Here is a 16,644-nt window from a genome sequence, read left to right as displayed (position 1 = left end):
TTCATCTGAGAAGGGATCAAATCCATCTGATTAAAAGGATTACATCGACTCAATTAATTCTATTAACTGACTTAATTTGCCATTTAATAATCTGACACACGGGGCCAGATCTTGGCCCCAAAGAATGCATAAACCAAAAATTACACACCGGAATTATTATGACAGCAGAATTATGCATTGCAGAGCATGCATTCATGCATTTTGCCATGCACACGGCATTTGCACACCTGGATAGAACAGTCGAGGGGGATTCCTCTGGCCGGATCCCACCAGCCCTGCAGCATCACTGCTCCCTGAGCTAGGGCTGGCTGCTCCTTCTGCTCTACTTGGGGTGGGGGCTTGGAAAGGAGCAATTCCCTGCCTGAGATCTGCCACTTCCCCTCTGTTCTGGGCATTCTCTGCAACCAAGAGGTGAGAAGTTTTACAGAAGTCAATAAAACCTTGCAATAAAAGTAACCTCCCTTCAAAGGCAGGACAAGCCTCCCATTTGGAAGCAGGATATGTGCAAAAAAAAAAAGAAAAAAAAAGGCATCTGGACACTGTTGTGAATGTAAGGGAAGAGGGGAAAGAGGTGCTAAAACATTATTTGTTCCCCTATCCTTGAAACGGGCTGGTGCTAATGGGCTGGTGATGAGCACCATGGACCTTCGCCCCGACAGAGCTTCCCACGTGAACGCTGAGCCTGCGGGGCCCTCGCCTGATGTCACCTTCTCCTAACGGGCCGAGCTGCTGAGAGAATTCACGGCTGGAGCCAGCTCCTGGGCACCTTTTCCCACGTCTCTTGCCTTTTCTCAGACATTTCTCAGACTTGCTTGTCCTCCCAAAGCCTTCCCCAAGGCGCAATCCTTCCGCCCCCAGCCCCCATCCCCTCGCCGTGCCCTCCCCCAGCAGGGACGGCAGGGAGCCGGGCAGCCGGTGCCATCTGCGAGGGTGGCACAGCCCAGAAGCCAGCGGGCACCCCCGAGCGCAGCCCGGCTCTGTCACACCGTGCCAGCACGGAGGCAGGCGGAGAGGGAAGGAGAGGGAAAGGGCAGGAGGACACGCAGCCATCTGCTGCGTGGGAGGAGAGGTGTCCTCCTCCAGATGCAGACCTGACCAGCAAGGCGGAGATGTGGATCAAAAGTTTGCAACTGTTGAGATCCCCAGACCCGGTTTAAGCCTCTCTCTGGTCTTGATCAAAGGTTACTCCATAATAATGCCTCAGGGGGAGGGGTTCCTGGCACATAATGAACCCTGTGTCATTGCCTTTGTGTCCAGGTTTGGCTGTAACACAGATGGTTCTCACTCCAGTAACTCCGACATCTCTCCCCCCTCCATTATTCCAGACAGGAGCTCGGCGTGCTCACATCCCGGCCCGCCGTGTCCCACCTCACTGTCTCCCCGACTGCCATGCTCCGAGCGCTCCGTGCCAGGCAGGACCGTGAGCAGATTTCCATAACCTTTCACAGGGCTGGGGCGAGAAGGCTCCGCAGCCGCGGCGGGTGGGATGGGGAGGCTGCGGGGAGGGAGCCGGGCGGGGTGTGCGGGGTGCTGGCCGGAGCCCTCCGGCAGCCGGGAGCGGGGCTCTGGAGGCAGGCAGGGACGGGTGCCGGAGCTCCCAGCCGGGAATCTCGGGCTCCGCCGCGGCAGCACCGCCCTCGGCCACGAGCACGCTCCGCACGCGCGGATTTGTTGTTCAGACACGATTGCATATGTATGAAGGGGACAAGATGGGCTTTGACACATAAATTAGCACTTGTCAGCTGCTCCCGGGAACACTTCCCTGCTGCACCCACTGTAAATGCCGCCTTCTTTCACGGAGAGGAAAACTCCATCACGGCACCTGACAGCCACCGCGGGCAGGAGCCGTCCCCGGGCGGCGGCGGCAGCGCCCCGCGACTCGTTTACACATCAAACCTCGGGAGCATGAATGCAATAAATGACACAATAATTAGCAGCCAAGTGGCACTTTTCACTCCTGTAATATCAGGAAATTTGGGAATGACAAAGGACAAGGTTGATGAGACCTCAGGGCAGGGCTTTCTCCGAGACAGGGGCTGACTGCACACAAGCGCCTTGGGGGTCACTTCCTACCTGCCAGGTGCTCTCTGGCTGTCGCTCACGCTGCTCCTGCACCGCGCCGGCAGCGGCGGCAGCTGCCCTCGGTGCTCAGCTTGTGCCTCACCCGTCCTGAAGCTTCCTGAGGGAACAGCCGCTCCCAGATTTTGACCTGTCCTCCTCGTAGCTCACCTCCACCTCACCAGTGCTGCAGCACGAATGGTGGTGCCAGCAAACTCACACACACACACCCCTCTGCAGCAGCACGGGAACGCGCGGGGCTGCACATCCCAAACACAAACAGGACCGGTGTTCTGAATAGCCCTAAAAGCCTCCCAACAGCCAAACTGAGCAAAAGCTTCGCAGCCACAACCATCTCAAAACGAACCAGAATTACAGCATTTTTCGCAGCCCAGCCTCTAGCAGCATTTCCAGCATGTTGCTTGTGTGCAAATCACAATGAGAATAGTTGAACGCGCTGCTAGCACAGGGCAAGTATTGCTTTTCCTGCAAGATCCACACGCTCAGAGATTCAGCTTGAGCTCTGGGGTACTCTCAGAGCTCTCAAAGTCTAATTTCAGTTCAAACCCAGTATCCCACCACCTGAAAGATGAGAGTGCTTAATTCAAACACTGGATTCACCCAACACAAGCCCAAGGGATCATGGGGAAAGGACTTCCCCAACCACCAATTTAGGTATCATTTAAGAATTGCAGTAAACACACAGGGAGCTCATGGCTTGGGCAGAAAGACATTCTTCTCTTCAACCATATTCTGATAAATTGGGGCATGGCAGTACTGTGGGACCTGCCTGCAGCTGGGAGGCAGCTCCAGCAAAACAAATCACATGTTCTTGACCTGGAAAGGGTTTTTTCCTTTTATCTTCTTTTTTATTGCTCTTACTATTTTTCTCCCAAGAGGTTCTTAGCACAACAACCTGGATTAAAGCCTTTGACCTGATGTCTGGGGGATCCCAGTAAATATTCTTACCATATTTATCTCCATCTTCTCCTTTGGCACTGATCCTCCTGCCGAGCACTTGGATGTGCTTCCCGCTTGTCCTGCTGTAGAGCTGATAGAGCCGAAGCTGCTTCCTGCTCACATCATCCCTCGCTCGCGTCTGGTTCTCCACGTGTATCCGAAAATCCACGTTCTCCTCAGCAGCAAACATCTGAGAGGGGTGGGAGTGGGGACAGAGAACAGGACAGACCATGAACACAACAAGGCTCTTGGGCAGAGGGACTGCACACCAGCCTGCCAAGGGCACGTGGCACTGGAGGACTCGGATTTGGCTGTCCTCCACTTGGCAGTGGTGCCAGGCACTCAGTGTGTAATTCCACCCAGAGCTGGCTCTGTGAACCAGTGAACCAAACCTGGGGGGTTACTGTCAAACCGGGTCTTTTGAATAAAAACTTCTGCTTGGCCTTGCTTTGATTTAATCCTGGTCAGCCACGCTGACCATAAATCAGGCTCTCCACTGCATGTGCACAGCCTCTGCCAGGTTACATGGGCACAAATTGGAGAGTGGGGACAGACAACCCCTTCTCAGAGATTTGGTGCGTCACCCTCAGCAGCTGCACTGATTCCCTGGATTAACTGCAGGGAGAAGTCAAGGGGAAAAACTGTTTGTGCTGCCCTTAGCCAACTGGACTTGAGCTTCACACTGGCACAAAATCCACTATGAGTGTCACTTGTACACTCTGCAGCTTGACTCTTTGGCCAGCTCTGCCCTTCGGTGAAGCCATCTCATGGTCACCATCCATGGACGTGTTTCTGTCTACCTCAACAGGGCCACGGGAGATCTCTCTTGGGGAGAGATCATGAGGAGTGGTGAGAGTCAAACCAGCTTTTCCACCAGTGATCAGCCAGGGTCTGACAGCCTCAGCCACCTCATCTGTTTGCTCTGGCCAAGGCAGTAAATTAACCTTAGTTCACTACAGCCTTAAAATAGCACCATAAACTTTTTGTTTAGTTTCCTATCTTAAGTATTCCCAAGAAATACCAAAACAGGAGTCCCACATTTCCTTCCAAAGAGTCATCCTGACTTGCCCAAGGTCAGAGGACCCCACAACACCAATGTTCTCAAGATGCCCTCCCAAGGGGGAGACTGGGCAAAGCACTTCACACCCAAACACTATGAAAGCCCAAAAATTGCTCTGTGATCTGTCCATCTGTGATCTGTGGACCATTTGCACCACAACGTCCACACTGGCCACTCCAAACTCACAGATGAGCAAAATTTTGGTGGCAGACTCCCTTTACAGGACAACAAATCACTTAGAAACATGGCCTGCAAGCAAAAGTGATCTGATGTATCAGTGTGGGGAGGCAACTGGCAATGAAAATGAAAGAGGTTAATAAATCCTTGTTCAGATCCATTCCAGACTAAAACACATAAAGAAAGTGGCCACAACACACCAAATAGCCCCACTCCAGCCTCCTGCACATCATCTCACACCAGCAAGTACTGTGAAGCCTGAAGGTCAAAACCTCAGCAGAACTTTGTAGCATTTCCAGTTCTCTAGGGGACACCCAGGCCTGCAGCAGGAGGAGAACTGCAGGCAAGCAGTGCTGCCTAGCACCAGACCTCCAGAAAGCACTCTGAGCCAAAGCCCAAGTTCAGCACAGTGGCAACAGCAGTGAGTTCACAGCGATGCTGCGGGATCGCCTTTGGTGCTGCTGTTACTAAAAGCTGGGATTTTGCTCTTTGACTTTTTGGAGAGAAAATGATTTAGGTCTGATTTGGCTGTCAGAAGCCCATAGGAAGCTGAAGGCACAGGCTGGGCAAAGGGGGGCTTAGGGCAATGCTGGGACATTCACAGCGATGTCAGAGGTGACACACAGGGGTCACAATATTTCCCACTCTCAGCAAACAGCGCAGCCAGGAGCTGTGACCCAGTGCTGAGGATGCCAGAGGAGGAGCAGCCGTGGCCCCGGGCCAGAGGGCAGGGCAGGATGCCACAGCGGGATGCTGACAGAGCTCTGGTCAGCACAGAGCTGGGCTCTGCTCGCCCCGCACTCCCCAGGTACCACAGCTACACCTGAGCGCCAGACTTGGCTTTTGACAGCAATAATAATAATTTCTTTTTTTCCTTGCTACGTCTTTTCTTGCTTTCTTTTCAAATGCCATTGTTGCAAAGGATGCTAAACTACCAAACCCAGAGATGTTCCAGTCATGCTGACAGTCTGCCTCATGCCCACAAAGCAAGGCTATTTGCAGTTAAAATTCTGGCTCCATCATTTTAAGATTTAAAACAGATTTTAAATCAAGATGACGTCGTTACATTGCTTTCACCACATGTTAATGAATTTCACATTTTTCTAGGAAAAAAACAAAACAGGTGGGATTTGAAGTGGGGGGAAGGGCAGGTTGCTTTCTTATTTGGAAACTCCCAACAGAAGAGGCAATCTGTTTTCCAAAACATGTTTTAATTCTCTTCTAATTGTCTCTGGAGCACTCACACTGCAGAGGCCCCAGCCTGTAGCTGCAGTGCCTCGGTGGGCTCGGGAGCACCCACGGAGCATCCTGCACTGTGCTCTGCTCCAACATGTCACCAACACACCTGGGCACCTTTGTCACCATTGTCCTGCCTAAGAACAGCTAATTGAGTGCTCCTTCCCTTTGCAAGAGGGGCACCAGCAGCACAGGGGGGTGACATCTCCTCCTCCCCCGTCCAAGGAGCTGGCTGGCATCACCTTCAGCCAAGCCCTGAAGTAGCTGATGCAGGGATCAGCAGGTGATGCTGACTCTGAAATACAGTCAGCCCAGTGTGTATCACTCCATCACTTCCCTAGGAAGAGGCCCAGCTCTGACCCAGGGCAAAAATCCTGGAGGAGGAACATGCTGCAGGTTCCCCTTGCAGCTGACCTCTCCCCTGGCCAGAAGCCGTGGTCCAGAGCAGCAGTGAAACCACCCGGATTTAGCCTCCTGCTTAAAGATAAGCTCACACTTAACCACTCTGTGGAAACAGGATGCTCTGCTGGAGTGTGGCCAAGGGGAATTAACCATGCCAGCGTGGGCTGCATCTGGCCTGCAGCAGAGAGTATCGATACCCAAAAATAAAAATTCATGTGGTGTTGATTTCATGAGATAAAACCTGTTTGATCATTGCTAAAATCCACTCTCACAGGACCCCTTCCCTACAGGGTGCACTCCCTCAAGCAGCAAACCTCTCTGAGATAAGAAGGTCCATGTATATATACACCATAAGAGAGACTCTTCCATAAATCTCAAAAAAATTGGTAACATATGTCTCCTTTGGCAACTGATCACCAACACTCAGTCAAGGAGGTCACCTGAAACCAAGTACATCCACCCCCAAACACACTTGAATGCAGAAATGTCTTTAAGTCCCTTGAACTAAAGGGCTTTCACTCCTGTTCACCAAAGCAAGTTTTCCTTTTTTATTCTCACTATAGAAATGCTATTACTGCACAAAAACATATCATACACAAAATGAGAGCCTTGTTTTGCCTTTCAGGCTGACCATCCACACCTCCATGCTGTAGGCAGCCAAACAGACTCCACACAGCAGGTCCCTCAAGGGAAGGGCTGCTGGCACCTTCTGGCTCCTGAGCAGCACTGTGGGACACCCTCTGGGGACAGGAGACTGGACTCCTGCAGGGATTTGGGGTTGTATTATGGTCTGTCTGGCATCTATCCAGCTGGTGTGGGCCGCTGTCTGTGCATGCCAACTTCAGCATCTCAGGATGGTGGTTTCATATAACTCCATCTCAATCTTTGGCAACAATTTATAAGCTGCAAAATCCCAGTTGTTAAATCAGAGCACTGAGTTTGGTTTCATTTTCACTCTTCCTCCCTTTTTCTTTTCCATCAGTTCCTTAAATTCCTTATCCATTTATTATTTATTTGTCACTACACCTTTCAGTTATAATATACAGCTACATATAGAGTTGGAAATACAGAGTTTATGCAAGGGAAAAAACAGCATTCCTTTTAAAAATAAGCATCACCTCAAGCCACAGAAGCAACAGAAATGCCTCACTCCTGAAAATAAGCTGCTCTCCCTTGTCTGCCGTACCTGCCCAATCATTCAAGGTGGAGCATTCAGTGCTCCCTCCTTTCCCAACAGCCAAAGGAACCAGAAACGATGTCTGTCTTCTAGTGAGCCCACAACGGGAGATTTTCATGTGCTTTTTTGCCAAATGATTCTCAAATAAGAGTGGATTTCATTTTAAATGGCTTTACAAGGATCCTTCATCTTAAAGAATGACTCCCCTCTTTGTTAAATCCCAGGCGGAGGGTGAGGGAAAGACCATTTTGCTGACGCAGCCTTAGGTTTCACTGTGCATTAATCCAAGAAAAGCTCAAGAACGGCAAAAGCCTCCAACAGCAGCACTGTGATGTCAGCCCTGCACAGGCTCGTGCCCCATCTCTGCACTCACAGATGCCTCCTGTGAATGGAGCAGACCCAGCCCCGCCAAGGTCAATGAAACCCTGGCCGTGCCAAGCCACGTTTACAGTATTTGGCTTTCCACCCGACCAACCTCCACGCACTTCGGATTTTCTATTTTGAGCTTTCCAGTAACAGGGGATGTTAATCTGTTATTGTTCATGTCATAAAGCGTTACAGCATGAGATGTCCAAGGCCCACAGCATGGCCAAGTTCGCTGGGAGCTGGACTTCAGAATTTCCTGGTGTTTTGCTGTTTATGCTACGGAGCACTCAACAGAGAGCAAACCATATGTCATTCCCCCAGCTGAACCAGGAATACAAAATCCCTCTCGCTAAGGGCCGTACCGATTGCAAAAGATAAACAAATCAGGCTATTCAAAGTCCTCTCAAACCCCATCTGATAAGCAGGAAATACTTATTACCTTTCAGCCATCAAATCAACCTAATATTAATGATTTTCTCCATGACCGTCTAAACACATGAAAGTTAACTCAATCAGGTCAGCAAGAGGATATCCAAGACAGATCTCTCTCAAGCCCTCAAAGGCAAGTAACAAACCACTTTGCTTCCATGACTTTGGCAAAATTCCTGTATGCAAATTACAGCAGGATTTGCTAGCTCCCCATGACAGCCACCCTCAGCACAGAGTGAAACACAATGCACTCCTTTTCCCTCCATTTAACTGCAAAGTCAATCCATCACCAGGATATTGTTACCTTTGTGTTACGGAGCCCAGTCTGGAGCCAGCCAGGAGTGGATGAGCACTGCCTGGGTGTAGTCCCTTCTTTGGGTTTAGGAGCACGTTTGTGCTTCTCCTTGCAATGCATTCGGGCTGTTCCCTTTCCCTCTGCTCTCTTCCCAACCTCCACTCCGCCACGCAGGGGCAGGCAGAAAGCCAAGGGCAGACCACCTCCACGCGCCACAGCGCGCCAAGCTCTCCCTTGGCATGGCCCAAGCAGGAGATGTCAGCCCATCATGGAGAAAACCCCAGAGCTCTCCCTGTTCCTGCACAGATACACTCTGGAACTGAGCCCCTCATTTCTTTGACTTGAGCATTTTCAAGTTACTGCAGTAGGTGAAATTCGTGGAATTTTGCTCTTTGTTTAATGCGCTCTGAAGTGCATGTAGGGATGGAGCTGGAAAGGAGAAGGAAATGCGGTGATGAGCAGGTCAAGCTTGCCCATCCCTTTGGACTTCAGAAATGTTGAACAAGACCCAAAGAGAACACATTTCCAGGGCTTGGAAAAGCGGACATACAGCTCCATGAGGTGACACAAACTTGGATCCAAAAGCCGCTCTGCAAGCAAAGCCTCCTTTCCTCCAGAGAGCTGCCTTGTGCATTCAGAGAGGCAGATTGCATCTCCTCGGGCAGTGTCAGACCTCTGCTCCCTCTGAAACACACAACCTCTGAGAAATGCAGCCATCACTCAGCCACACTCCCCAGCAGCTCCCGGGACCCCCCAGCTGTCCAAGCCATGCACCACTGCAAAAGCAACGCGTCTGTCGGCCTTGGGATGGCAGACAAAGCGTTAGTGAGCCTGGTATGAAACCAGGAGGGAGGCAGGAGGGAGTGCCAAAAAACTGGAACCTGAGAGCTTGAGGAAATGAATGTTTTATGGCCCATCAGTCAGTATTTGACCATTTTCTAGAGAAAGATGACGCCACCTTCAAGAAAACCATGTTTCTCCTTTTGATGATGGAATGAGCCATAGCCAGAACTGTGAAAATGCACCATTTGTGATACGGTGACATTCTAAACTTGTTGCACCCTGGGAAATGGCTAATCCTGGGGAAGAGCAGGGTTTCAGCCTTGATGAATGACTTTTAGAAGCCCAGCTGGAGGCAGGACGGTGCCTGCAGCCAGCGCAGCCCAGCACCAGAGTGCTGCTGAGGTGCTGCGCTGCAGCTCCCAGAGGGGCTCAAACACCCCCAGCCTCTCATCTCCACCTGCACCTGCCTGTTCTCACCCACTCAGAACAGGCCACTGCCAGCAGCCCCCAGGTCACACACATTATTAACGATGTCACCCTGAGCAGCAGCAGCTCAGCCGCCTGCACGAGGCAGCCCTGGTACCCCTGTGCCCCTGAGCTGTGCCCTGGTGCTGCAGCACCAAAGGGGCCAAGACTGAGCTCCCTCCCAGCACCCAAAGGCAGCTCTTTCCCAGTGGGACCCGTTCCTGCTACCTGTGTCGACCGCAGCAAACCAACCCCATGCATCTTGGCTGAGGGAGATCTGCAGGATGCCACAGCTTGCCACGGGCTCTTGACAGTTTGAGTCTTCCAGAAATACAATTCAGACATTAACTCTTTTTCTTATTTTTCTGCAGTTGTGACACATCTTTATTATTATTATTATTATTATTATTATTATTATTATTAGTTAAGGGCTGGTATTATTTTAGCACAGCTAATCATCAGGCAAGGAGCAAGCAGGGTTTTTTCTTTCTTCCTTTCTTTCCTTGTCTTTTTTCTCTTTTTTAATGCTTGTTATACCTCTGCCACATACTTCCTCTCCACACAGAAATATCCCTTCAAAGCTTGATAGTATTGAGCAGCTTTCAACCATGCCCAGCAGAGCCATGTATTCTCTGCATTTGTCTGGCCTTTGTTTCTAGGAATGAAATACCAATGGCTGAACAGTGTGACTTCGTTTCACTCCTTCATTCCAATACTTGTTCTATTTCTATCCCACTGGGTCAAACTCACCTATTGTGAGACCTCACCGATTTCAATTACATCAGGGATTAATTTGTTCCATTGCGTTGAAGCTGTTAATACAATCCTGGCTGGCTCTAGATTAGAAAAGGCACGGTGGGACCTCCCTCGCAGGCAGTGTGTTTAACAGCAGTCTTGATCTTCAGTTTTGTTCAGCGGTGGGGTGGGTTTTTTCTTCCCTTTGTGCCCCTTTGCCCCTCTTTTCACAATCTTCCCCTTCCTTTCTAAATTGCCCTTATCAGAACTGGGTGGTCCTGACTTGCACTGCGCCTGGCCAAGGGTTGCCTCCCGGAGCTGCTGCTCGAGGCTTGCGAGGGAGGTCGGTGCTGGAAGGTCTGACCTGAACCACACAGACGTGACCACTCCAGCTCTGGCACCTCATCTCCCCCAGGACCATTTTGGAGGGTCACTGCAGACCCCCATGTTCTCAAAGGGATCTGCAGGTGCTCAGTTCTGCAGCTCTGGCCAAGGTCTTGAGGGGGAAATGGAGATGCTGGAACATGGATGAAAATGGACACGCTGAAATGCACATTTATCGAGGGGCTCTGGTTGTCCTGTCCAGGCTTCCCAAACTGGGACACAACACCACAACATAGCTTTGAAATGCTGCCCTGTGGTCTCACAGGACACCTGTGATATCAGCAACCTCAGCAAGCCTGGCTCAAACTTGTGCTTATTCAGGGGATTTTGTCTCAGGAAGAGACACTGGTGCCGGGAGGCTCAGGGCCCATGTGGGTCCAAAGCAGTTCAGCTTTGCTTGAGTGCTACAACTCCTACAAAATCCACTGCTTTTCATTTAAAAAAAATCCAGCCATATCTTAGCAGACTGTCTTTTTAGGAAACAGTGATGATTCCAGAATAATAAGAACAAGAGTTTCAAAAGATAAGTAGGAGGAAAAAGAGAGGATATGAAAATTAAACAACTCATCAAACAGATTTCTCCCTTGCTTACTGAAATTCATTACATTTCCATGGTGATTTCATGAGGACACCCCAGGCTTCCATGGGGCAGCTCTGTGCAGCCTGGGCTGCAGAAGCTTGCACAGGTGAATGCTGGAGCTGTCAAACTCACCAGACAGACAGAAGCTGGACAGGCTGTGTTCCAGGGCTCCAAATTTTTTCCCGTGTTCACAGGAATAAGCTGGACTAGCATCACCCACAGTATATTTAGCTGTGCCATTCACCTCAGACCTTGGCAGAGCCATCCAGGGACAGGGTGAAATCTCCCCCTTCCATCTCCCACTCAGGTCTCACCCCTTTGGTGCCAAGTGTTCCCTGAACAGCATTGCCTTGGACCTGCCCAGCGTGGCCCTGGACAGTGTCTGACCATGGCAGCCCAAGCCTTGGTGCCAGCAGAAACCCTCACACTCCAGAGCACTGAGACCTCCCAGAGCGGGCTCTGCTCTGGACACGGGATCACTGAATGTCCTGAGCTGGGAGGGACCCACAGGTTCATCAATCCAGCTCCTGGCCCTGCACAGACACCCCAGCAACCCCACCCTGTGCACCCCTGGCAGCTCTGGCAGCCTCGGGGCCGTGCCCATTCCCTGGGGAGCCTGGGCAGTGCCCGGCACCCTCTGGGGAAGAGCCTTTCCCTGCTCTCCAGCCTGAGCCTGCCCTGACATAACCTACCTTGCAAATCAAACCCTCCCTGACACACACAGCCCATGGAGACAAGACAGGAGTGGCTGAGGATGATGTGTTACCCTCCAAGAGCTTTCACAGTCCTGATCTACAAAAATCACTTCTTCCTCAAGCCTAAGCTTTCCAAAATATTCCCCTCTATGCTTGCAGAGTGCCGTGGTTTCTCCCAGCTGGTGTTGCTGGGGGAGAGCTGAGCTCCCACTGCCGCCACTTCACCACAGTTATTTCCAACACCATCAATTTCACTGAGGACAAAACAAAACCCCAAACATTTCCCCCCTTCCCACTGTGCCTCCCACAGGGCGCACTCTCTGCTCCAGAGGAAGTTTCCGTATTCATCCATGTCCCCCACACTCTGCTGACCAGTGGCAATGTCCTTCACAGTTCCCATGGGCCACAACTGACCCTGCATCCCTGAGAGGCTCTGTGCTGCTGCCACCACTCCTCCCCACTCACACCATGACACACGTTTCTCAGAAGTCATTTCATGCCCCTGTCCCTCCTCACAGCATTGGTATTGCTGCAAACAAATCTGCACCAGACTTTGCAGAACAGCCCCAACCAACCCCTGTGAAACCATGGATCGGGGAGCTTGGCATGCTACCACTGCCTCCACTACCTTAACAGAAAACCATTTTCTTTCCTTGATGGAGAAAACACTCCTGCTGAAATAAACTGCCCTGCTATGCAGGAATTAAACCCATTCTGCAATTCAGTCTGTTGCAAGTAGTTCTCTGTTACTGGTTTTGAGCAGTTGAAACAGGGATTCAAGAAACAAAACCCTGAGAGGAAACCATCAAGGCTCATCAGCCCAAAACACATACAGAGCACACAGGGTCCCCAGCACGGCCCGGCACAGCACCTGTGTGGGGCACATCGCCCACCTGAGCCGTGGAGGAGGAGGTTCTTTTTGCAGCAGGTCCAGCAGCCACCTTGCCCCTAAACAATTTAAAAGCCTTTTCCCAGCGCAGGTGGCTCTGCACAGGTGGGCACAGGGCTGAGGGGCTGCCCACCCCACCCCACCCCAGGCGCTGCTGGCCAAGCACACGGGCTGTCCCCATGACCCTCTGCTGCTCATCCCATCTGTCCCCATGACCCTCTGCTGCTCACCTGTCTCACCCAGGGCTGGAGGAGCCTGGGCTGGCCACACCAGCGAGGCTGCACTGGGGACCAGGGCAGATCTCCCAGAGGGGCGTTCTGGGACAAAAGCTGCAGCATCTCACTAAAAATCCTTACCAGCAATTTGTTCACCTCTTCAAGTGAGACCTGAGCCCAAATACTGAGAAACTTGCCAGGTTCAAAGCACTCCTGACCTTTTCTCCCCTCCCCTCCACCAGCAGCAGCCCCTCCTCAGGGCAGATGCTCCTGCTTCAAACCCGTTTGGCCACAGCAGCAGGGCAGAGTGGAAACCCCGAGCCCACTCCCCTGAAACTGGTCAGCCATTTCCTAAACCCTGGAAAAAGGCAGAGTTATTCACCACAAGGACTTAAAATGCCAGTTTAAAGCATGAGCCTTCCAGATGTCACCTTCCTAGGTGACATCTCTGCTCTTCTGCTTGATACCAGCCCAGCCGAGACCTCCATGAAAACAGGAGCAAAGGCACAAGACATGGAAAACCCAAGGGATGCTCAGGAAAACCCTGCCATCAGAGGGAGATGGAGATCATCAAAGACCAACCTCCCCATAAGAGAACAATCATTTGCAGGGGCAGCACCTCAGCTGTGATGCAGTGCTTATCCTGGGAGCTCCTTTCATCCTGGTCCCCTGACATCCTCCAAGGAGCACAGATCCCTGCTCCCACTGCAGAAAAGCAACTCCCTCTAGGGTAAAACACGGCAACTGCCGAGCAGTGCACACCAGCTCAGGGCAGGATTCACAAAGTACCTTTTGGCATTGCATTTGCAAAGAAATCAGAGATGTGGCCAACAACTGTGCCCACAGCAGCTCCCAAGCACTGACCTCTAAGAGCTCTATTCAGCAGAGATGCCTGGGGACCCGGCTGAATTATCCTATGTCACCTTCCTCTATCAAGTGTCCTCTCTGGAAATCTTTTACTGAGCTCCAATCGGTTCCACTCCTGCTCAGTCTGACAAGTTAACACCCAGTGACCCTCTGTGGGAATGGTACCACGGGGAAGGGACCTCCTCAGGAGCCCCTGCTCACTCATCCCATGATTCGGCAGCCTCTGTGCAGTGCTGGAATATGGAATAATGGTTGTGTCCAAGGACAGGGAGGTTAATCCACCTAACAATGACTGGAGGCCAGTCGGGGGATTTACTGAACTTCCAGGAGTCATTCCACTGGGAACATTTGTGCTGCTGATACCTCACTTCTGCCTGGGTTCATCTGCTCTAGCCTGTCTCCGTTTCTTTCACGCCTGCTTTCTGGACTGGCTGACATTTGCTGTCTGAGACCCAAAATCCCTTCCACAGCTGGAACCCTCCCCTCCTACACTTTTAGTTTGCCTCCTCCATCATTCAGCCAAGCTGCTTCTTCACTCCCACCATCTCCAGCTTACTGCTCTGAAGAGAGACATTTGGAGGTTCAGGGCAAGTACCAAATCCATGGTATGGAAACCGCCCCTGGAAACCGGGAAATTCACAGCAGCCTCCAGGGTTACAGGACCCCTAATATCAGCAGGGAAAAAAAGTCTTGTATCTCTGATCTCACTTTCAGAGCTCCATTCCAGCACCCCACAGGGATGCCCAGCTCAGGGACAGGCTCTCTGCTCCCTCCATGCCCCAGTGACACAAAGCCTGTGACAGCCGGGCTGGTGCTGCCCGGCGTGGCTGGACAGGGCAAGGGTCACTGTGGACCTGCCCCTCCCCAGCTGCCAGGCTGATCCCAAGAGTCAAAGCAGGAAAAGAAGTTGTATGTGAAGATCTCTGCAAACTTCAAGCTATGATTCAGAGAGACAGTGACTTCTCCTCGGGTCTAAAAACGCAATAAAATACCATCACTGGCATTCCTGTTTCTCCCTCCAGTTCCCACGTACCAGGGATGCTGGGAATATCAGAGGAGCCCTGGCTTCAGAAACTGTTGGAAGAGTCAGGCACACAACCCTCTTTAAAGAGCAAAGTACACAGCTGTGCCAAACCCCAAAATTCCCAGAAAGGAGACAGAGGTGACATAAAATTCATCTGCCCTGTTCCTGCAGGGGCCGAGGGGTGCCCAGCACTGCTGTGCCCAAGGCAGGCGAAGGTGTGGAAACGACGCTGGAGGCTCCTAAGCAAAGAGAGGGAAGGGAATGCGGACAACAGCACAGCTGGGCCATCACTGCTGCTTCCAGCCTGCCCAGCACGGTGGCAGAGTCCTGCTAGACCTGCTGGCACCATCCCAGAGAGGAGAAAAAGGCTTTGGAGCAGGAGCTGAGGGCTGCCAGTCACACCAACCCGGTACCTGCTAACAAAAGGATCGAGCAGAGGTTTGGCATCCTGATTTCCCTCTGTAGAAACGCCCTGCCACGGAGTCCCCTTCCCAAGGAACCACAGAATGAATCACAGATTGGCCTGGGTTGGAAGGGACCTCAAAGATCACCTCATTCCAACACTCTGCCATGGGCAGGGACACTTCCACTGTCCCAGGCTGCTCCAAGCCCCAATGTCCAGCCTGGCCTTGGACACTGCCAGGGATCCAGGGGCAACCGCAGCTGCTCTGGGCACCCTGGGCCAGGGCCTGCCCACCCTCACAGGGAAGCACTTTTTCCTAATATCCCATGTAAAGCTACTCTCTGGCAGTGGGAAGCCGTTCCCTGTTGTCCTGGCACTACACGACCTTGTACATTGTCTCTCCACCTTTTTTGTCAGCTCCCTCAGTGCTTCACCACTGCCTGCTCCTGCCTGAGGACTGATCAGTTCTGCCGACACAAGTCACCCTCGATGCCAGCCCCAACCCGTTGTTCCGGGCTGAAGGGCTCCATGAGCGTCTTTGCTCCAAGTCATCAACTCTGCTCCAGGCTGACCCGTGGAGCGCCCACAAAACCCATCAGCACTGAGAGGGAGAGATAGAAAATATGCTGGCTGGGTTGGTCTGTAAAGGCTCTTCCTCCAGCACAGCCGGGACCACCCCACACCTGCCAGCAGTCACGGAACTTCTCTTTCCCCAAAAGCACTTTGAAATACGTTCTCAAGCCCTATTATCTCTCCTGTTCATACCACGCTCCCTCTATTATCGAGAAATCTCCAAATAATTTATAAGCCCGCAAGCTCCTGCACTAGCAGGGCCATAAATCACATTTACAAACCCCATCACCTGCTGTTCCCAGGGCTGCCGGGGCTGGACCAGGAGGCCCCGGGAGCAGCTCCCGAGCCCTCCAGAGCCGGCATGTTCCGAGGAGAAGGCAGCTCTGCTCCGCACCAGCCCGAGGTTTGTTTAAGTATCCAGAGAGGATCCCAGCCAGCGTCCTGCCTCACCGTGTTCTCCCCATCCGACCCCAATACAAGCACACAAAAGAGGGTTGTCTTTGCACAAAATCAAACCAAGGGAGGAGGATGTTTTTGGCTATTTTCCTCAAGGAGAGGGGTTGCCCATCTAATAATCCCTAAATGGGCAGTGGGTTGTTCGGCTTTCATGTGTGCCTCTGAGCCTCCCCTCGCCGTGCCAGGTCACTGGTTTTCTTTTCCACAGAACTGCAAAACCCCTGAATAACAAGGTTTGTGCATGGAAGTGCTGACACAACCCTTAACTACAGCATCCTGAACATGATACCAGAATAAGGACGCTCCCTGTGTGGCCCAGCCTATGGATAAATAAAGCATTTCAGCAGCCAGCGCCGACAGATCATAAACCTCCACGAGCATAAATACCAACAACAACCCAAAAAGATTAGAGGGC

The 16,644-nt window shown here is 51.8% G+C and overlaps 1 protein-coding gene across 1 annotated transcript in view; it reads right to left on the bottom strand.

The window, feature by feature from the left end:
• The window catches only part of FGF18 (fibroblast growth factor 18), a 68,514-nt gene that overhangs the window by 38,790 nt on the left and 13,080 nt on the right, over nt 1-16,644 (bottom strand). Inside the window, exon 3 of the mRNA XM_042024595.1 lies at nt 3,028-3,208. Within this exon, the coding sequence (XP_041880529.1) occupies nt 3,028-3,208 (181 nt within the window). The remainder of the gene's footprint in view (nt 1-3,027; nt 3,209-16,644) is intronic.

This window comes from Corvus kubaryi, unplaced genomic scaffold, assembly GCF_017639235.1.
Source record: "Corvus kubaryi isolate FWS band 111438036 unplaced genomic scaffold, C.kubaryi_AGA036_p1.0 128, whole genome shotgun sequence".
Taxonomy (NCBI): domain Eukaryota; kingdom Metazoa; phylum Chordata; class Aves; order Passeriformes; family Corvidae; genus Corvus; species Corvus kubaryi.
The sequence above is the reverse complement of the archived record's forward strand: the minus strand, read 5'-3'. Positions and strand labels throughout refer to the sequence as shown.